The sequence below is a fragment of the Idiotropiscis lumnitzeri genome, chromosome 17, assembly GCF_059441095.1.
Source record: "Idiotropiscis lumnitzeri isolate Australia: NSW breed Sydney's pygmy pipehorse chromosome 17, RoL_Ilum_1.0, whole genome shotgun sequence".
Classification (NCBI taxonomy): domain Eukaryota; kingdom Metazoa; phylum Chordata; class Actinopteri; order Syngnathiformes; family Syngnathidae; genus Idiotropiscis; species Idiotropiscis lumnitzeri.
In genome coordinates, this window is record NC_142407.1 from 6,698,396 (window position 1) to 6,719,520 (window position 21,125).

At 40.3% G+C, this 21,125-nt stretch overlaps 2 protein-coding genes across 2 annotated transcripts; one reads left to right on the forward strand and one right to left on the reverse strand.

Moving 5' to 3' along the window:
- Nucleotides 1-323: 323 nt before the first annotated feature.
- On the reverse strand, nucleotides 324-1,190 carry LOC148319877 (alpha-crystallin B chain-like). The gene is made up of 3 exons (XM_088279683.1): nucleotides 979-1,190; nucleotides 753-875; nucleotides 324-682 (listed from the first exon to the last, which is right to left on the reverse strand). The coding sequence occupies exons 1-3, from the start codon at nucleotides 1,156-1,158 to the stop codon at nucleotides 491-493; spliced, it is 495 nt and encodes a 164-aa protein (XP_088135809.1). The 5' UTR covers nucleotides 1,159-1,190; the 3' UTR covers nucleotides 324-490.
- A 1,802-nt stretch (nucleotides 1,191-2,992) lies between these two features.
- cfap54 (cilia and flagella associated 54) lies at nucleotides 2,993-21,012 on the forward strand. Its single transcript, XM_088280451.1, has 56 exons — nucleotides 2,993-3,162; nucleotides 3,892-3,997; nucleotides 4,080-4,229; nucleotides 4,341-4,506; nucleotides 4,606-4,664; nucleotides 4,743-4,886; nucleotides 5,015-5,134; nucleotides 5,577-5,678; nucleotides 5,979-6,171; nucleotides 6,254-6,352; nucleotides 6,447-6,559; nucleotides 6,651-6,768; nucleotides 7,321-7,397; nucleotides 7,508-7,627; nucleotides 7,690-7,825; nucleotides 8,129-8,184; nucleotides 8,267-8,395; nucleotides 8,490-8,670; nucleotides 8,742-8,875; nucleotides 9,355-9,552; nucleotides 9,631-9,723; nucleotides 9,795-9,983; nucleotides 10,087-10,205; nucleotides 10,301-10,448; nucleotides 10,543-10,698; nucleotides 10,776-10,898; nucleotides 11,038-11,160; nucleotides 11,274-11,394; nucleotides 11,929-12,018; nucleotides 12,107-12,233; nucleotides 12,808-12,910; nucleotides 13,006-13,076; nucleotides 13,151-13,348; nucleotides 13,473-13,639; nucleotides 13,717-13,841; nucleotides 14,851-15,060; nucleotides 15,158-15,354; nucleotides 15,568-15,703; nucleotides 15,797-15,914; nucleotides 15,994-16,347; nucleotides 16,467-16,554; nucleotides 16,723-16,893; nucleotides 16,978-17,044; nucleotides 17,129-17,314; nucleotides 17,427-17,513; nucleotides 17,600-17,719; nucleotides 17,859-17,909; nucleotides 18,021-18,162; nucleotides 18,310-18,434; nucleotides 18,508-18,662; nucleotides 18,749-18,860; nucleotides 19,000-19,147; nucleotides 19,546-19,700; nucleotides 19,886-20,029; nucleotides 20,106-20,226; nucleotides 20,404-21,012. Exons 1-55 carry the CDS (start codon nucleotides 3,008-3,010, stop codon nucleotides 20,217-20,219), a joined length of 7,389 nt encoding a protein of 2,462 aa, XP_088136577.1. The 5' UTR covers nucleotides 2,993-3,007; the 3' UTR covers nucleotides 20,220-20,226; nucleotides 20,404-21,012.
- The last annotated feature ends 113 nt before the right edge of the window (nucleotides 21,013-21,125 follow it).

Here is a 21,125-nt window from a genome sequence, read left to right on the forward strand (position 1 = left end):
CACCCCCCTCCCTCCCCCCTTCTCAGCAGAGCACCAACCTGGTCCCGAGTTTAAAACATACAAAGTAACAGACGCACACTCATCTAAGCACCGCTGCAGTCACCTTTAGCTAAGAAGCTTTGTTTCCCCATGGAAGTTATTTTTTCAGCTTTTGAAGGCAAATTCCAAATAAGAGCACTTTTACATTCAAGGTGGCTCAGGTTTTTGTTTTTACCATGATTTCTGATTTCTGAAATGGTTCTCTAACCTAACTTTTGGTTTTAAATATCAATATGTGATTTAAAGCACAATTGTCTTGCAGGCATATAATATGACAATAGTAGTTAGTTAGATACTGGTTTATTAGAAGGATCTTTGCAAAGATCTAGACATGGCTCACCCACCTATACGTGCACTCAGCTGCCCACAAAACAGGTTAAATACAAACACATGCGGAATTTAGTAGTGAGGATTAGTAGTGAAACTGCATCAGAGGCACCCCGACTCCACCCTACATTTTCTGCTTGGCTGTTCCATCCTCACAGGATATTGGGATGTTGCGCTCAGGGCCGGGTGAAGACCTGGGCGCGGTGATTGTCAGCACGCCATCGAACGACAAGCTGGAGGTGATATCGACGCATGACACACCGGTGGGAAGCCTGTACTTCCGCAGAAACTCTCTGGAGACGTAGCCATGGTCATCCTAGAGAGTCAGTAACACAACAATCACCCATATGGACTTCAGTCGTTCTTGTTGTGAGAATTTCACCAACCTGTCTATCCTCATGCTTGGCATGTATTGTGATGAACTCGTCGCCGACGTTGACGCTCAGCTCATCGGGTGAGAAATGCTTCACATCCAGATAAATCACATAGCGATCCTTTTCCACGTGCATCTATAAGTTAGACGGCACACAGGTGTTAGAAAGACTACGGAGAAGCCCGGGTTTCTACTACCACATTAATGCCTCGCAAATGAAGAATCTTTGGGCACTTTACCTCACTGTGTCCATTTTCAGGCCAGTTTAACCAGCGCATGAAACTGGGGCGCATCCAAGCAAAGGACCATGGGAAAGGCCAGATGAGTGGCCAGTCGGTAAACGACTCGACGAAGGACACGTCGGCACGTCGATATGGGAAGGCCCGGCGGTACCACGGGTACTGAATGGGGATATCCATGATGAGTATCCGGGATGAGACGAAACAGCGATGGGGTGTCTGAGGATGACACTTGGTCTCAGTTGGGTGCCCGCTGAGCTTTCCTGCATCACATTTATAGCACTTTCCCCGCCCGTCCCACCCTGAGCCACTCTGTCCTCACACCCCGCCATAACACCCCGCTTGCACGGTGACCCTGCCAACAAGCTGATCTTTCTGGAACAATGATGTCAACTGTTTGTCCCACCATTGCCCTCATTGTTTCATCTCCCCAACGTTGGCTGTCCGTCTCTCCCTCCCGCTATCTCACCCTCTCAGTGTCTCTCTGACTCTCCCATCTGCACGGTCATGAGGTGACATTGGCTGGGAATACTGCTGATGCTGCCTATGTTCTCTACCCAGGAAATGCCCCCGTCTGGATCTCTGCGCACGTGTTTGTATGAGGACGAGCTGCCAGAGCATTAGCCTGCTGGCGCATGAGTGCCAGAAGCTTTAGCACCGCGAGCAAAGTGGATGTGCGACTTGAATGGGAAATGATGAGTTTGTATGGTGCTGCATTAGGTGGCGGCTAAAGCGTGTATCATTTTGCTGTGAGCTCAGATGTCAAATATGAAGTCCTCTACAAATTTGTCTGAGTGTATCATTCCAGTCGCGGTCATCATATTTGTTGACTTATGAAACGTTGGAATTTTCTCCTCCTCTATTCATCTCATTGGAGAGAACAAATCTTCATAAAATAATCTAAGAAAAGTATTTCATAAATTTAAATGGAAATGATGTATAATCTTTAGTTTCCAATATGTACCTAATCAAACGAATGTTGATGTATTAGTAAACATAGTATACCTACGATTTCTATCCAGGGCGTCCCAAAAGTCAGTATCCACTATTTCTATTACTATTTTGATTTCAGTATCATTCAGACAAACGTGAGGTCATCTGCATTTGAGTTCAGGGTTTGCAGTTTTTCTAAGCATTCCATTCCGTTGCCCATGGCTTGTGACTTGTCAGACAGTGTAGCAAAATCACCACCTGGCAAGAGTTTTCTCTTCCTCACTGCAGTTCTGCACCAGTTTGAAAGGCTTTGTGGCCATCACATTCCAACGTGTAGTACAATTTACGCTGTCCATGGCAAGTTTCTCGAAACGGGATCTGTTCTTGACAAACCATGCAGCAGAAGGCCTCCTTTTACCACCACTGTTAAAAACTCTGGTCTCTTCCACGCGTTCACACGAAGTCAGGGACGGAGGGCGGAGGGGGGCGTGGCCATATTCATCATTAAACGTGTTCTCTAGTCGTCGATTATTTCCTAATTTTTCCAAAATGGATGGATAAAAAAGATAATAACTAATTTCAGTTTCCTGATGAAAAAAAAATAACTGAGCTTGTTAGTGAAAATTGGTCAACTTGGTTGACTAAATCATTTAAACATTCCTAAAAACAAAGGACTTAGTAAGATTTATTTATTCATCATGTTTAATTAAAGTTGAATTAGTTTCCGACAATGTGATTTCAGAATGTTGAGTGTTCAGTGGTGTGATTACTGAAAAATATTTGCCCAAATGGAGTAAATGTTTTTACGCCATACATTAATAGGGTCCTAATGAGACATTGTGCATGTTAGTACCAATTTATGTCAACAAAGGTGATCAAACAAACTAACGCGTGTAAATTCACGTACGGTATTTACAATACTGCATTATGATTGAAGTCTTTATCTCCACAAAAGCAACAGAGACGTCACAAATCTTAAAATTTCCGACTTTTCTTTGAAACGTTAATGCATCACTGTTTGACTTAGCTTTAGTTAGCGTCGTTACCATGGTGATATGCCCTCACCCAACGCTTGTTGATGGGTAAAAAAACTATTATGGCCTCGATGGATTTACCAGCGACCTATTATGGCAAAATTGACAAACGAAACCCAGTCATTGTATCTTTTGAGCGAGACATTAACTCGTTTATGACAGTAATGAAACGAGTGGCATCGTCCACCCGCCAGGACAACGTCTCTTATGCTAAAGGGTAGGTTAGCTAACTTTTATATACTGTGCGCTTTATTTAACGTGATGAGAAAATTTTTTTTCCCCTAACACACAATATGTTATTGATCTATGTTTCATCTTATTCTCAACAAAGTTGTTAACTGAACAAAACAGTATTGATTTTGGGTTCTATTAGTTACGGTTGTCTTTATGGGCCATGTTACCTGTCATTAAAATTAAAAGATTGGAAGGAATTTGAGTGCACTGTATGATTTGAGGATTTATTTTAGGTGATGAACTGTATACTTAGAACGTACACAATTTGTATTTGGAAACTGTTGTCTAGGTAAGAAACATAACAGATTGTTAAACGGGAGTAGACGAGTCTCAAATAGGTGCTCTGGTTCCACTGTCATCATGTTATTGAGCGTTTTGTTTTCACAACGTTTTAAGCACATGTGTCAAACTCAAGGCCTGGGGGCCAGATGTGGCCCGCGACCTAATTTTATGTGGCCCGCTAAGGGAAAATCATGTGCTTCAACTTGCTACTACTAGCACATTTTCTTCACTTTTAACAACATTGAAATATGAGATATTGCCATTTATTACTGGCTTTGGATTTCAAAACTAGCTTTGTATCAATGTATTGTGTGTAAGTGATAATGTAAGGTGATTTATATGAGTTCGCATTCATAACGGCCCCCTGAGGGAAACCAGAACCACGATGTGGCTCGTTCACCAAAATGACTTTGACACCTCTGGTTTTAAGGATTACACTGCTGGCAGAGATCTGGCAAAACTTCAAACCACGCCTGCCTTTTAAATTGTACCAGGAGCGCATGTTACAGATTGGAGATTTTCTCACTGGATTAAAGGTAATTTTCAAATTGTCAAATTACCTGCCTGTATACTCAGTCATTTGTGTTATTTGTGTATATTTGTCTGTTCTCTATTCAGCTGTACCAGGCGGCTCTGTCACAAGGCTATAGACTACACTTACTTCAGTTCTGCTCAACTAGTATAACTGACATTACAGATGTGGACCACTTCATCAAATGCTTCTTTCCTGAAGGTTTTGACACAGACCAAGATGTCTTCACCATGAAGGTATTTTGTTGTTGTATTGTGATTATTTTTCTTCCTCGCCACTACAAGTGTTGCTTTTCAGCGTCGTTGCTGATAATTATTATTTTTGGCTCCTGATCTGTGTGTGCTTAGGTCCGTTCAATGCTGGGCTGTGCGCTGTGCATATTTGAGTTGGAGAAAAGGCCGATGGTTCTCAGCCAGAAGGGGCTTTCGAAACTGCTGCATGTGCTGAACTTCATCAGGATAATGATGCAGGCTTTTCTGCAGAAAAGGCATCTCTGCTGGATAATTTATAATGGTACCTAGTTTTCTTCTTTTCTTTTTGGTAAATTATTTCGGTGAAGCAGGTTACCAGCAGGCCAAAACTTTTTTTCTTTCTGTAACCTGCCTTTTCCAGGAACGTTGCACATCTTCAAAATGTGTAACTACTTGATGGCATTGAATCATAGTGCAAAGGTAAAAAAACTCCTTAACAAAACATGTTATATCGTCGGAATTCCATTTAACTTTTCCCTCTTTTGCCATCCTTTCTAGGCATTGGAGTACCTTCTGTGGGCAAGCCTCACTTTAGAGTCAACCATGCCCATCATGACTGTTAAACATCTGCCATGGCTTGTCAAACTCTACTGTACTGTCTGTCACTGTTACTATGACAACCAAGCTTCTCTACAGGCAGAGGTGAAACCAACTTGGAACACTGTTCAGACACCTAAATGATGACAATCTTGGATCAGCCTCCACTATCTTGATTAGTGCTTTGATCCAATAAAAAGGAAGTGTTATTTTAATTTTATATTCCGATACAGGAATTTGCCAGGAGAGCCCTTGGAAAAATCAACGACCTTGCAGAACAAGAGAAGGATAAGGAGAATTGTGGTCCCTCAAACAAAGAGACTCAATTGGCCTTCAGAGAAGCCTCCATCAAGGCATTAGACTACCTTTATATTTATTTAATTCTGTCTTTTGTCTTTGCTGCAATTTGCGTTGGTATCAGTGTAGAACGTTTAAAGCAGGGGTGGGCAAACTTTTTGATTGGCGGGCCACAATGGGTTCTAAAATTTGACAGAGGGGCCAGACCTGGAGCAGATGGATGGAGTGTTTTGGTAACCACCTCATTGGAGAAAAAAAATACATTTAATTTGAGTGAACAAAAGCAAAACAACAACAAAATATATATGAACCAAAGTATTTAGAAAATAAAACATTAACAAGGTTTATTCATTTAATTTTTTTTCAAGTTGCGGCGGGACGGATTAAAACATTTAATGGGCCGCATGTGGCCCCCACGCCGTAGTTTGCCCACACCTGGTTTAAAGGGTAAGAAAAGCAAATCTTGATGTATATCTTTATATATTCTTTTTCTTCCAGCTTGCTGTCATGATGTTCAAGCGGGCTGTGTTTGAGACCAGGAGGAAACCCAAACACATGATTACAATCAAGAGCAAAACTACTCCAAAGGACTTTCCAAATGTAAAGAAAAGATTTGACATCTATATTCAGTTGAAAAGTCAATGTTGAATTGAAGTGTTGCATTGAGCTTGGGTTGCAAAGTGTTATTTTGCATTCTGTAAATTCCCGTTTTGCAACCCTATTTGTTTGAAGATTTTGGCAACAAAATAGTCTTTTCTTCTTTTAACCATTTTCAAACTGCTTTTTTAAATTGTTACTTTCACCCTTGGAATAACATGCATGATAGAGACCGTTTAAATGTCATGGCTTTGTTATTGTTTGGCATTGTAATTTTTTTTAAAAAATGAACTAATGCCGTAGATACCGTGGCCTCGTAATGCCACCGAGCGAATGCTGATGGGCCTTTTTGACAGCAGTGCGTCACAGTTCTTAGGCATCTGTGAAGCACTTTGGGACAGCTCCATGCGCCCATTGCAGGCAAAGTTGCCGGAAGAACTAGAGCTGCAGGAGGTGGTTGTTGAGCTCTTTGCCTCTGGAATCAGTATATTATCTGGTAGGTCAAAAAAGAAAAAACACAATTTAATCAGAGAAAATGTTGCTGGTGAGATTGTAACTGGAATTTGTGTTTCATCAAGGAGTGGCTAGTACTAGTGAACAGAAACGTCAAGAACAGTCCTGTGTACCACTTAGTGCACTTTCCACAACATCAACTCTGATGGAATTAGCTATTTCAGGTAAGTCAGTGTCAGTTTTTAATCTCTATTTTCCTACATATTCAACAGCCAGTGAATGGTTTTGTGAGTGTGTGTGTGTGTTGTTTTGCCACAGGGGAAAACAAAGTGCCCGTCTCTACCGCTGTCAGGTTCATCAAGTTGATGATTCAGTATAAGCAACCAGATGTTTATGTTGAACATTCTCGACTGATGCTGGAGATTTTGACTGTGCGTTTTTCTCGGCATGTCCAATTTTTGTAGAAAAGTAGTGGAAATTTTCATTATGGCTGTCTTAATGGGTGCTGTTTGTGTATGGCAGGTTGTGCAAGGTCCTGCATTCAGGAAGGCAGAATTCGAGCTCGCCTTGATCAATGGTTTCCTCACTCTGAAGTCCTCCCACAGAAGGCGCCTTAGAGAGGATGTCGCTGGGAGTAGAGGTGATTGTCTAGTATGATGTTTCTCAACTTTTAATGAGCCAAGGCTTATATTTTAGTTAAATTTTGACAGCACACCACCAAATGAATATGTCACAATACAATATATACGGGCCATTTCACAGAACCGATGTTATTGAAATAAAATACATGTATGCTAAAATTAATTATAAATTAAACGTTCTAATTAAGCAATTAAGTGGTGATTCAACTAGCAAATGGTACAAATTTGGTGGATTGGCCTGCATGATAAAAAAAAACAATGGGGTTATGTGGTGGCAGTGAAAGAGCATTTTTTTATTTTTTTTTATTTATTCAATCAATGTCCCTTGGGTGGATTGATAAACACAAATATTATTTGCAAACAAATATTTTTCTAACCAAAGTTATGCAGCATAATTTTCTGCAGCACATAATAATCACTCAACACACAAACAGCACAAGTGGTTGGGAATCCCTGATGTGGTGTATGCAAGTAAAATTGTCAAACATATTTCTGATAATTGAATAGTATTCAACTCAGTACCTGGTCTTGCTCATCAATGTTTTCTGCAGACAGATACAGGGGGTCACTCGATAACATCATTGGCCTCACAGAGACTCTCTACAAGGCAGTTTGTGATTCTGTCCCTGTAAGTTCATATTTAACCTGTCTTCTGTTTTCGGTCATGTGTAACCTGTATGTGTGATTTCTTATTGGTTTGGATAAAAAGCATGCATTTATGGTTGTGCTGATTTGTAGGAGGCACAACCAGATATCGAACTAGTTTGGGATGTTTTGCTCTTTCTCTGGGGTAAGCTGAAGCTGGTGATTCAAATGGATCAGATAAAAGTCCCTGAATACACACAGGATCATGACAAGGTAAAACATGAACAATGACAGTGCTTTTGCCATTTGATTTATTTCTCTTCCTGCCCATGCAGTGGGCGTGGTGCCTGTCCATGCAGTGTGAGGTGGCCTTTGCCTGTGACCTGGCAACGGTTGACTGCATAAAGACAGCAGAGATGATCCACAGCTTGGTCTTACTGCTCGAGAGTGCGGCTGATCGCATTGAGCAGTGTGAGCACACTAATTTTGTGTCGGCAACTCCGGTCCTGAAGAGCCACTTTCCTGCCTGTTTTAGAAGTTTCCTTCCTTTGATCAGGACTGTCAGCAAGCTTCTATGGATCTTGCTGATGAGCTGATCATTTCAATCAGGTGTGTTGAGGAGGGAAACCTCTAAAACAGGCAGGACAGTGGCTCTTTAGGGTCAGAGTTGCCTACCCCTGGTGTAGACACTCCTCGCCGGAACAGAAAGAGGCGATGTCATTTCGGCATTTATGATACGTTTTGATTTGTAAAACTAGAATTTGTTCTCCATAGTGCCGCCGAAAGTCAAAGTTGGTAGTGAAAAGAAATACTGCTTCACTCTGCTAAAGGTACTGAACTACAATTTGCATTGCAGCAACAATTAGTTTCGAATAATATATCATGTAAGCTGGTGCTGTTTTTTTTTTTCAGGGTTCCCGTATAGACCTGCTTCAGAAAGTGTGCATGGTGGTGGAGAAGGGTTTCAAGGCTCTGGTCAAGCGTGTGGTAACACTCATGCCCCAAGATGGCGCAGCGCCCCCTGACATTACTTACCTGCTGGCACGTACTGTTCATGTATTCATTTGATTCCGTTTTGCTTTTACAAATGTTTTCATGTTTGGATGCTGTGATTGTCCTCTGATTCCTTTCCAAGAGGGAAGATGGAAACGGAGGGACTGAAATAAGTGAGAAGCAAAAGGAAGAAATTGAGTCAGATGTCAAAAGGGATCGAGCCAGACAGTCTACACATACATCCATGCTCGCAATTGACATTCTTCTTGAACTGGACATCATCTACCACCGGGCATCTCTCAAGTTAATGCAGTTAAATGCAGGTGAGCCTCATTTGCTGCAAGCTTAAATAACCATTGGATTTGTAGATGCTTATGCTGTTTGATGTTTTCAGTGTCAGAATCTGATCTCTTGGACAAGATCAAGAAGAACAAAGTGTCTAAAGCACTATTCCTGATCCAGAAGGCCTTGCTATTGTATGATGGAAAGAAGTCAAATGAGTCCAGTGTAACCAGGAGTCTTCTCGAGGTTCTATACAAAAGCTTATTCATTGCTCATGCCAAAAACTTTAAAGGGATTCTTTTCTTTTCTATAAATAATTTGTTAACTTCATTATTTTTCATGAACAAAAAAATAAGGTTGCAGCAGGAATATGCAGAGAGTGGCAGAGTCAAACAAAGGCATGGAAATGGATGCGCTAGTAAATGTATTGGTTCATTGATAGATCAAATATTTACATCAAAGTTTACCAATTAGCTCCTTGCAATTGAACAGTATATAGTTTAAAAAGAAACAAAATAAAACAATGAATAGTCGAATATGGGCATTCATAAGTTTAGAGATGGCCAATGATGTAAAAGTTGCAGATAGACACCTGACTAGCATTACCTTTTTTGTGAAGTGTACTGCATATACTTTATAAGTCATGAATAAGATTTTATCCAACGCCGGTTACTGATATTTACTAATAACCAATAAGCAACGTCCATCCTTATTTCCTTCACCAGGAAGCCTGTATTTTAATCGAGAAGGCAGCGATAGAAGAAAGAAAACTGTATATTGCCAACAACCCAAAGTTGTCATTTGAAAATAAAGGGAAAGTGATAAAGGATGAAAAGGAAATGCCTCCACCTCGTCCTATCTTAATCTCACGCACCAACCGCTCCTTAACCTTTGCTCCCGCTCCGTACCACATGGAAGAACAAGTAAGGGTTCCTTTTTATGTTCGTGTCACATCAACAACACAATGTATCGCGATTAATTCCCTTCCTGCATCAATCAAGGTGTGCTGGTACCAGCTTTGTGGCCGTGCAGCTGAGGGCATGGACCTGAAAGTCCGCCTCGGAGACTACAGCCTGGCCGGAACGGGAAATTTGGTATGCCATTTATTCCAAATGTTGTCATCTGAAAAACCGATGCATTGATATGCTGTAATGACTATTTGCAGGTACCAGCAGTATGTGGCGAATGGCAGCTGAAGGTGGAGAGGCTGGAACCGAACCAGAAGTACGTTTTTGCCTTAGCAGCATACAACTGCCAAGGGAAGTTACTTGGCAATGCCATTGGAGCGTCCACCTTCCCACTGATGACTTCCATGCCGCAGTCGCTGCTTTCCACATGGGCTCACTTGGCACAGGTGCACTTTCTTTTCTGGGACCTTTTCCACTTTTGGAAATATTGTATTTCCCAAACCATGCTACTAGAATGGAAATTGCTTTTTTTTTTTTGCCTCTTCTCAGGTGGCATTTCAAACGAAACAATTTGACATTGCAAAAAAAGCATGCAAGGAATTATGGAACCATTTTACCCTTCTTGACAATGGGCCCGACAAAACACAGGATAGACTTGCTTCAATAGCGTGAGCAGCTTATCTATCTGTCCATCCATCCATCCATCCGTGTCTGTCTGTCTGAAAGTTTGCTCTTTGCTTATCTCAGTCTACTCTTATTTTAGGCTGCACATGAAATATCTGCAATGCTCGTCTCCACTCCAGTGTCAGCTCTTCCTCACGTCCATCTTCATTGAGACCGACATTAACATTCAGCAGCAATCTCTCCTCTGCGACTCAGGCAGCATCTGTGGACTCTTTGTCTGGAAACAGGTGTGTACAGTTCCCTTTGTGTGCTGGAGTCGTTGACTCCAACTTCGGAAAGCGAGTGGATGTTGACATGGACGTGGATGTGTTGTATGCACAGGAAGCAAGATTAGCAGAATGTGAACGATTGCTAGTCGCCATGGACTTGGCAATGTGGTTGAATGACAGCAGTTTTGCTGTTCAAGCTGTCATAAGCTGTTATGGCCTCTTGGTTCCATTCATCTTCCATCAGATCCCTTGTGATCCTGCAGTAAAGGTAAAACATCATTTACATTTTTCCTCCCATGTGTAACATCATTTAAACCAATTTGGTATTGTGTTTCATTTTTTCAGTTGCTGACCAAATGTTTAAATGTACTGAAAGAGAATGAAGCTCACCTCAAACAAAAATGGTCCAAAAACACAGTGGAGACGCTTATGCACATGATTGCCTGCATCACCAACTATCTGTCCAAGGTATGTACGCATGTCTCTCGGTCATTGCATAATGGTCCATCATGGCAGAATCCTCAAAACGTCACTGGAAATCCAAACAGTGTTTAAACCCGGATAATAAAGCGATAACATTCTGCCAGTAATTTTCCTCCATCATCAGGCATTATGTGCACTGAACGAGCACCAGAAGGCCTCCGTGGCTATAGACTGCGGTCATGCTCTTCTTCAAGACGTCTTTGATGCCCAGGAGCGCTTCATTAGACTTGCTTGCAAACGTGTGTCGGTAAAGAGGAATTTTTTTTCTGTTTTTAAAACCTACCGTCAGAAAGGTCACATTTCAAGATCCATTCAGGGCTCAATTTTCAATCATGTGTTTTTCTGTACGTGTGTTCTTAGTCAAAGACAGAAGATCCTGCTGCAGTGAAGAAAGAAATGAGAAAATGTGTTCAAATGAAGGTACTCTTTGGGAAGTTCAAGGAGGTCATAACAGCTGAGGCAGATCCCGACACAGTAATTGGTAATAAACTATTTTAAAAAGTTTGACAGATGAACCTCCATAGTTGAGCAATCATGGTGTTTGAATTTTGAAAAAAACAAAACAAAAAAACTATCGGAAATAATGTAAATTTAATCATTTGTCCCACTCGTGCAACTCCACTGTTTAAGTCCGATTTTAAATTTTCCAACTGTCATTTTGGAATAAAGAAAAGTAATCACACTGAAAAATTAAACTAAAGTAAAGTGAAACTCCATGCCGTTGAAAGCAACAGGTGTTTCATGGAGTTTTTGTCTCCAGGCAGGCGTCAAAAACTTCTTAATACTTGTGGTGATGTGCATGATGATCATGAGTTTGTGGTTGTTTTAATTTTAGTCCAGAAAATAATGTTCGCATTCCGAACCACATTTTTGGGATGTTTTATTTATTATTTTATTATTTTAATGTGCACAAATGGTCAGCTAAAGCACATTAATTTAGCTGAAATTTGCACATCACGAGAATATTCAATTGGTCATTTTCTTTCATAATCAGTTACTATGTATGTTTCCATAGAGAGTTCCCCCTCACTGAGTGGTTCTGAGGACACCGCCACACTGCGTGAGCGGATGTTGACTAGCACTCTACCGCATGCTTATCGAATTGGTAAGTAGTAGTGTGCATCATATTAGGTTTCAAATCAAATCAAATCAATTCCCATTTTCCACTATGAGTGTCTTTGTTTTTGTCATAGTGATGCAGCTCGGCAGCCATTCAAATTTTGTGGAGATTTCGGCGCTATTACTTCAGAGAGCCTTGGAAGAAGGACACCTAGGTCTTGTTTTACAGTGGGGTCAAACCATATTTAGATTTCTTGCCAGGTGTGAGTTTTTATGAACCATGGTTTGACTTAAAGGGGAAGTTGAACCAAAATTTTTCTTGGCAATAATATGTTCTATGCAGACCCATGAGCTTAAAACTTTCTGATTAATATTGGATTTGCGGAATATGAGTTAAGCAGTAAAAGCCACCATTTTTTTTTTTTTTTTTGCAATTTCAGGGGGTGGACATTTTGTCACCTGCTTTTGACTGAAAATGACCTCACAGTGGCTCAGGGTTCAAGTAAGAATTAACCACGGAGAACAGGTGAGCCATGATTGGTCGTTACCTGAGCACCGAGCAACTGTGATGCCATTTTCAGTTGACAGTAGTGACAAAATTGCCGCCCCCTGAGATGACTAAAAACGGGTGGATTTGCTGCTTAATTTGTTTTCCCCAAACACAATGTTAATCAAAATGCCACACAGAACATTTTATTGCCAATTATTTTTTTATTTGTGTCTGCCCCTTTAAATAATGGTTTCTGCTTTTGATAGTGATTTTTCAATGGCTTATCAACATTTGGCCTATGGTGATGAAGACATAACACTTTGTAAATGATCCTGTCTTTGCCAGGAGAGATGACGAAATGATAATGTCCGCCAAATGTTCAGAGAAAAACACTCAATGCGAAAAAGAAACAAATGAGACCACTGCGACAGAAGGTCAAACATCACAGGTAAAAGTATTCAGGTGTACTCAAAAGAGTTACAAAGAGCCATATCATTCAGCACGCCTTCGTGATATGATCATGAACCTCTTTTATTGCATAAGACCTCGAAAAAGGCTCCAAAGAAACGGAAGAAACTGAGACGCGGCGCACTTATGACAGCAAGAACTGTCAGGTAGATTTAGTCGGTGACTTTAACGTGTTGATATTTTCATGCTGTAATCTCAGTCAAGTGTTCTTATTGCATAGGGAGCTGAAGGCAGTCGACAGGCTGATGTCCTCGATGAATACTGTGGTGGAACGACACTCCAGGCGGCTTCAGCTGAGAAGGAGGTGCTCTGAGGAAAGAGTGTGGCGGTCTCAGATCAATTACAACATCGCTCAGGCACATCTTACACTTTTCGAACAGGAGCTCCACCCATTGCATGAAGGGTCCCTGCAATCCAGGTTTGCACATACCTCATACAGTATCATGCCAGTTACTTCCCACAATTCCAGTATAAATTACCATGCAAGAGGCATCTCATTGGATTGTGTCGGAGTACAGACTGAATTGTGTTGTCTGTTTTAGGTACAGCCACTTGAATCACTCAATCTTCTTTTTGGCCAACTCTGGTGTTCTGCTGAAGATGAATTTAGAAGAGCAGCAAGCCACCATATGTCAAGTTAGTTCAGAGAAAGACTTGTCACACTCTGATCTGTCAGATAATGGTTCAAGCAAAGACTGTGATAAAAATGGTAGGTACGTTTTTGACCAAGACAAACTAATTGAAATAGATAAGTCAGAGTTTTGCTTTTTGCTTTCTTCCACCTAGAGGATAGTTCTGAAAGTGTGGAGAGCTGCGAGGAGGTGGAAAACCCCCCTCAAAAGCCAGAGGAGCCAAAAACAATACCGTTGGAGTCACTGGAGAAAGCTGCTTTACATCTACGCAGGGCGATGGTAAATTTAGTTAACATAGACCATGGGTGGGAAAACATTTTTGCTCAAGGGTCACGTTGGATTTTTAAAATAGACATGATTTGGCAGGTCATTTTTGGGTGGAGTGCAAATAAAATAAATAAATGCATTAAAATATGTGAGAAATGGTTAATAATTAGTCTAATGTATCATTTAAAATTAATTGAATTATGAATAAGTTAACAAATATTCAATGAAATACAAAATGCAATTAATTTATAAAAGTACAGAAATGTTTATTTTAATCATAAAATAATATTGCATTTATATCATTAAATTGCATCAATTATAATTGATTTAATTAATAACCAACATTCAATAAAATAAACAATGCAATTGTATATTTATTATTATTTTAAAAATATATTTGCATTTTATGTAAAATTTTGTATTTTATTTAATATTTGGAATCTGAGTAATATATTTTGAATAAGTATCACTAAATTTTCACATCTATGAAAATTTGTTTTAAGTAATTACACAATGCTCGCTCATTTTAATTTCTTTACTTATTATTCATTCAATTTTAACTAATTAAACAATTAAAATATGTTTGTGATTTATAAATTATAGTCTATAAAATAACGAATAAGTACCTTTTAAGTAACTGATTTCAGCAGGTAAAAAGGCTGCATTTTAACTAATACTGTTATGGTGTTAGAAATTATTATTGTTCGAGCTCCTACACTTTTTTCTTATATATACTAACTGTAAGCAGATAATATACATGCAAATAGCAAATTATGGAAGAACATTTTTGACAGCGTTTACTCCTTAACAGATATCTTTTGAATTTCTGAAGGCTTAAATCAATTCATATTTTCCATAATAAAAACTTGAAAAACGTAAGTGTAATTTTTTACTCTTCCTCTTGCCACTATTTCAGCCTCCTTTGAAAAAAAAAAAACCCAAATTGCAGTCACATACTAAATTAGTTCAGTTTTACTATTTGTGTTGCGGTACGTGTTTTTTTTTTTTTGTACTTTTTCAGGTATTAGCACACCGTGGAGGTCACTGGACAAATTTGCAGAAGGTCTGTCACACTGTGTGGGAAGAAAGCAACAGACTTATTGCATTACATCGGATAGCTTCTCAGCTTCAACCTCCCTTCCTGGTTACATCACATGAGTTGCACAACAACTTCACCCCTCTGTTAGTGCTCGCAACTGATCTGATCATGGACATGCTAAGCAGACTGGGAGTAAGTGTCACCTACACTATCAGACAGTACCGTAAACGAAACCGAAGTGCTTTTCGCTTCATCCATTTTTAACCACCCCTTTTGTTGCCATCTCAAGCTGTGGCGTTTTTATGACAGTGTGACTGAGGAAGAACACGAGTTCAGTCTCTGTTTCTCAGCTCCACTGGATGACTGCACCCGAGTGGACATGGGTTTTGTGCACAGTTTAGTGTTGCGCACTCTGGAGCTGCTCCATGACAGCGGCAAATGGGAACGCCTGGCACACATTGCCCTCATTTTCAACTCATACACCCGGTAAATGTTATCCCCCAGGTTTAAGTATATGACAAGGAGAGCTGTGATGAAAAAATATGCTGGTGTTTTGTTTCTATTCAGCTAAAAAATACAAGCGTATCAGAAACACCTTTCTGTACGACACGATGCATCGACTCTTGTATACTGTATAGTATGCCGTACTCAAAAATAGCCATTCATGTATTATCGTGGATTTGACCTGTGCCATCCTAGCGAACGATATGCCTTGACGGTGACCCCCCTGTTGGTCCTCGCCCAGAGGAAGCTCCTTGAAAGGATTCGTACTAATGGTGGCTCTAAAGTCCCACAGCCACACCATATCAAGACTCGGTGGACCACTGGCAAGGAGGTAACATGTTTGCGCATCATCATTCAGGAAATGACTCGATCACATTTCACAGCATTCTGTTCTCAGTGCATGTGTGGCGCTTTTCTGTTTTAGGTCACATACAAGAGTTACGCAGGGTGTCAGCTGTTCAGTGGGTGGCTCCGTCGATCTGCCAACCAGTCACCAAGCTCTGTGGTGAAGTTCACGCCAAATGAAGAAACTGAACTCAAAGGTTAGAATACAAGTAGTAGTCACAGGCATGTATTTTTATTGTGTTGGTAATATTATCATGTGCTCTGTGTGTCGCTAAGATGCAGAAATTAAGCGCTCTCAGTTGCTTGTGTGTGTTCCTCTGGATGTGGCGAACACACTGCACTATTACCGTCAAGCTGTTGAAAGGATACCGCATTGTCTTCAAGTGTTCCGCTATAGCCGATCATTATTGCTGCTGCTACTGGCCCATACACAACCAGGTTTTGAAACTGAACATCCCTGTGAAATCACATCGGACTTGATCGACTTCAATCCCATACTTATCACCACACCAAACATCCAGCCTTGGGACCTGATTAATAATGACCACATTACTCCGGACACCCTCTACAATCACCCTGTCAGAACTGACTACATGCCCAGAATCATCTCTACATACTTGGCTGCTACAAGTAAGAGCAAAAAAAAAAAAAAACCCTGTACAGGACAAGTATAAAGATTGCAGATAAGTTGCGTGTCTCAGAACACTAATTTAAACAATTCGTGAAATATTTCTTTTTATGACTTACAGAATATCTCCAGACCAACAACCAAGAATCCCTCAGTGTGTTTGCTCTGCATGAAATGGGAAACCTGTATTTCTATGACTTAAACACACGGTCAGAAATCTATTTTCTCCCCTGTCTGAGAATGTGTGCATGCTGAAACAAGCCTTTTATTATCATCTTTTTCCATGCAATTGCACTGCCAAAACTACGTTGAAGAAGCGTGCCAGTTGTTCATTATTGTCCTGCATTTTTTTTTTTCTTGTTTTTCTTTTTGTGCAGGATGGCGCACTCTTGCTGGAGTAAAGCGGTTGATGCTGCCTTACACAGCTCAGCAGTGATCGATAAATGGGACTGGGTGTCATATGGGGGCGGCACCCTGCAACAAACTCTGAGACAAGCAGGCCTTTGGGGATGTCTACAGGCGGCTGTGATCACTGCTAAAATTGCACAGTGGGTTCTAGTGGGAGTTTGTAAAAAGTTTTTTTTTTTTTTACAACATAGTTGACACTTCAACAATGTGTGGCCTATCTGTAGGTATATTCTAACTTCAGATATCAGCCAGAGGACCAAGTGCTGTCTCTTGTCAGCTCACCTTTTCAAGGTAATTGTTTTGGTTGATTTGAAACTCACTCTCACTGTGGTTAGTGGATTTATACGTTTATCTATGAATCCCAACCATCCCTAGTGTGTGCTGTGCTGCTCCCTGGCTCATCCCCTGGATGACCTCCAGTATGCTTCATACAGCATTGGTGATGAACTACTCCCTGGAGTCGATCTTTTCTCAGAACCTCACAGGGCCGATCTTGCCACCACTGTCGCCAGCCTGAACTTCATTTGCCAATGGCTGTTCATCGCGGGCTACTACATAACGGTGGACACGCAAACATTATCGCGCATAAAATATGACAACAACATGAATGCAACTGCATAATCTGATGGGATCTGTTCTGTATGTTTGATATTGAGATTGATTGTAATTTCAGCTTTTACCCATGCTGGCACTTTATCAGTATTTTGTGGGGACAGTGTGCAGAGACGTTCAACGCAATGTTGAAAGCAGAATTATTAAGGTCACCATTTTTATTGATTGCCCTCACCTGTTGTTTCCTTTAATTCCTCGAATGTGTTTTACTTATTTTGTTGATGTTTACTGCAGGTACGGGCGCTCACTGAACTGTGCTTATTCTCTGAGGCCATAAAGGAAACTGAGCAACTCTCAAGAGGGGCGGGGATTCTTCTCCCCAATGGACGCTACATCATTCGTGAGTCTCGCCGAGTAAGAGGACTCACACTCACTTTTCTGATTTTGTTTTTAAACCTAGTTTAAGAATATTAGAATGTTAGTCACCTGTGATTTTAAAATGCACAGTGCAACTTCATAAATGATAATTCAATAATACATTGTGCTTGTTCAGCGGTCAAAGAAGATGTTTTGGAACAACAAGTCCCTCCTGGACAATGTTCTGGTAATGTCTCTGCTCCATTTCTATAAAGTTCATCATTGAGTCCGTGTTTAGTGAATTCATTGGTTGTTTCTGTACTCGTTATTGATGTTACTATTGTGACTTCTGTCTTAGGCTTTAGAGGAACTTGTGAGCTGCGAGCTTTCTCCAGAGCTCAGCATGCTTTATGGATCTGCATTGGGTTTCCGATTTAACCTTGCACGTGTTCAACTCGCCCTGGCCCTCAGTAGCACTGTAAATGGCCCACCCGAGCCAGGTCTGAACACGTAAATAGTAAATTTTTCTAGAGTTGCTTGTGCACTTATGTGATATTGAGTGGGTGGTACTGTTTAACATTTGTGCAGCACTGTTTTCTTTTTTAATGAGCTGCATCCAATCTCTTTTTTTTAATATGCATAATTAGTGACAGATTATGAAGACGAACAGGAACAAGTCCCAATGGAAACTGAAGAGTCGGAGCTAGAGCAGGAAAAGCCAAAAGGGAGGGGATTTGCTTCTCAGCAGAAAGTCACTCTTGGAAATATCAAGGTAAAAAGTTTTCACCAATCTTTGCTTCACTTCATTTCGTCTCCCAATTTGTCATTTGTCTCTTCTGATGTAGTACCTTTTGCTAGAAGCAGCTACCATCTTTTTGAACTTCATATTGGAGAAACTCCCATGTCCCTCCTACAGTGAAATTGAGAACATGGAATTAAAACTAGAGGCAAATCTTCTCAAGGCCAACCTCTACCTGCAGCAAGGACATGTGGCGCAAAGGTATAAGCACTGCTAGCGTGAGTTAAGTTTGTGTTCTCGTTTTCTATATTATACCAGTTTTTAGTTTCATCTCTGTACATCCTCAGTTCTGACATGGCAGTTTCGTCATTGATGCTCCTGCAGGACTTTAAAGAATCCATACCGGATCATAAGAAACCAACTTCTGAGCTTCCGCTTGCGGAAACTGAAACTGAACAGGTCGCATGTCTGTTATCTGTTTGGAGAGAATACCTGGAGTAAAAATAGATCTATATGCAAATGTGGCAAGGGTGGTTGATCTTATGAAGTATAGGGTGCAAGAATGCACGTGGCAATTTGTGTTCTATTCCGTCAACAGAGAACTGAACCCTACATTCAACATGAGGACTGCCCCAGAGCCGTTGGGGCCAGTGAAAGGGTCGGCGGTGCTCTATGGTTACGTTGCCGCGTGGCACTGCTCCGCTGTGTTCTTGTACAGGCTTCCGATGTCACAGTTCCTAATCCAGGTCTGTCTTTGTAGTTTTCTTGTCTCACGTTCACGCTTTTTTACATGAGTTGAGCTGAGAGGTTTGTTCTGAAAAAAAAAGGAGAGCAAGAATTTGAATTTGATCTTATCTCCAAAACAAAGTCCAGGACAGTTTTAATACTGTGAAGAATATTATATTTTTGGGCTTTCACGCTTATGTGTCTGACCTGACAGTGTTATGTATCCACTACTTAGAAGAAGTTTGGGATACTAGGCTTTCTGGGGAAATTTTAGGATGAATGACATGCGATGTGCATTCACAAGTTTATACAATGTAATATTAAGTTTAACGGTAAATGTTATCACACATTTTAGGTTCATCCTGAAATTTTTGCCACAAGCCAGATACCCCTCAACTTTTGTCTTTGTCTTTTAAAGGTAAGCTTCACGACAAGGCAGCTCAAGTGTTAAAGCAGAGCCTGGAGGACTGTGCTCTACTGGGAGATGTTGACACTCAGGCTCTTTTGCTGGTCGAAGGTTCGCAATTAAAATCACGAAGAAGCAGGGGAGATGATGGCTTGTTATTATTACAGGTATCAATACAACACATCATGAGAACATTAAAAAAAAATCAGACAATGATGAACAGTGTACTGGTAACAATACAATGTTATAAAATATGGATACAAAATGGAAATAAAAAGATAAGGAACAATAAGTTCATATGTGTATGAGTAGTAGACGACCGCCGATGTAACTCAAATGCGTTTCTCTATAGGAAGCCGTGAGTCTTCTATCAGGACGGACTCGCATGCCACCAGGATCCAGTGTGACTCTAATTAGAGCCACTTTGCGTCTTAGTAGCCTAAAAAGCACACAAAGCAAACTTCTAAACCTGACTCATAAACTTTTAGAAAAACAGGTAGAAACATAACAGCACACACAAATAATGTGTCCATAAACACTGTAGCTAAGTCTGTTTTTTTCTTCGAATTTAGCTGTGTAAGTTTGGTGAGAATGTTATATTGGATGGTGGAAAAATTTCTATTTCTCCTCCTGGGCCCAAAAACAGTTACCTGCCTTACCTGCAAATGTTAGATCAAACAACTTAGCAAAAATGTAAGTACTCATTTCAATACTTTTGATGACGGCAAAGCAATGCAACTGTATTCTCCCATAGTGACAGAACACTAAAAACAATGGATACATATATGCATATGTTTTGTGAAAAAAAATGTGTGTGAATTGTATATGTGTATATTATTGTGTAATGCTTTCATATAAATTTCCTTTCAGGCCATATTTTGGGTTGCAGTGCCATGAAGAAGCCATTCCACTGCACGAGGGAACATTTGGATGCATTTAACTGCCGAGCCATTTAATGAATGAATGAAAAAAATAATAGGATAACAGCCATTTCTGTTAAGAACGCAAATTAGATGTTATATGTCTAATGAAAGTTTTTTTTTTCATGTTCTATTGGCGGCAAGATAAACAAGGTCAGAGTAGAGAAAATGAGGAATACCTAAATAAATTGTACAGGAAATGTCCAATGATGATGATGTGTATTTGAACTTCCAACCAGCATTGTTACACAATTGTAATTCAATAAAAAGAAATTGAACAAGAAACATAATATGGGTGAAGCCCATTCTGACAAAATAGTGGAAAATATCATTTAATTAATTCTTTGGATATTTTAAATACAGCGGGTCCTGAATGATGGGTTCTGTTCCTATTGTGGCAACGTAACTCAAAAGGCCAACTGAGATTCAAACCCTTGACTTCGGAACGGTGAGCCATGCATGATGATTACTACAACAGTCCTGAACAGTTTGTATTATTTATTTAATTTATTCTTTTTTTTCTGTATCCAACAGAACAAACATACATAGTTACCATGAACGTTAGGTGCAACCCAGAGAACAAAGGCATGGTCCTATGATGGTTGTCTACTGAATTATTATTTGAATTATTACTTGAATTTCCAATTGTGCTCTCAATTGATTTTTAACCAT

Excerpts from the sequence above, each read along its gene's own strand:
- LOC148319877 (XM_088279683.1), bottom strand. The coding sequence starts at position 1,158 with ATGGATATCCCCATTCAGTACCCGTGGTACCGCCGGGCCTTCCCATAT. Across the intron at positions 876-978 it reads CTGAAAATGGACACAGTGAG|ATGCACGTGGAAAAGGATCG; the intron begins GTAAAGTGCCCA and ends TCTAACTTATAG. Across the intron at positions 683-752 it reads CCAAGCATGAGGATAGACAG|GATGACCATGGCTACGTCTC; the intron begins GTTGGTGAAATT and ends CTGACTCTCTAG.
- cfap54 (XM_088280451.1), top strand. The coding sequence starts at position 3,008 with ATGGCCTCGATGGATTTACCAGCGACCTATTATGGCAAAATTGACAAA. Across the intron at positions 9,724-9,794 it reads TGGCCGGAACGGGAAATTTG|GTACCAGCAGTATGTGGCGA; the intron begins GTATGCCATTTA and ends GACTATTTGCAG. Across the intron at positions 13,077-13,150 it reads ATGACAGCAAGAACTGTCAG|GGAGCTGAAGGCAGTCGACA; the intron begins GTAGATTTAGTC and ends CTTATTGCATAG.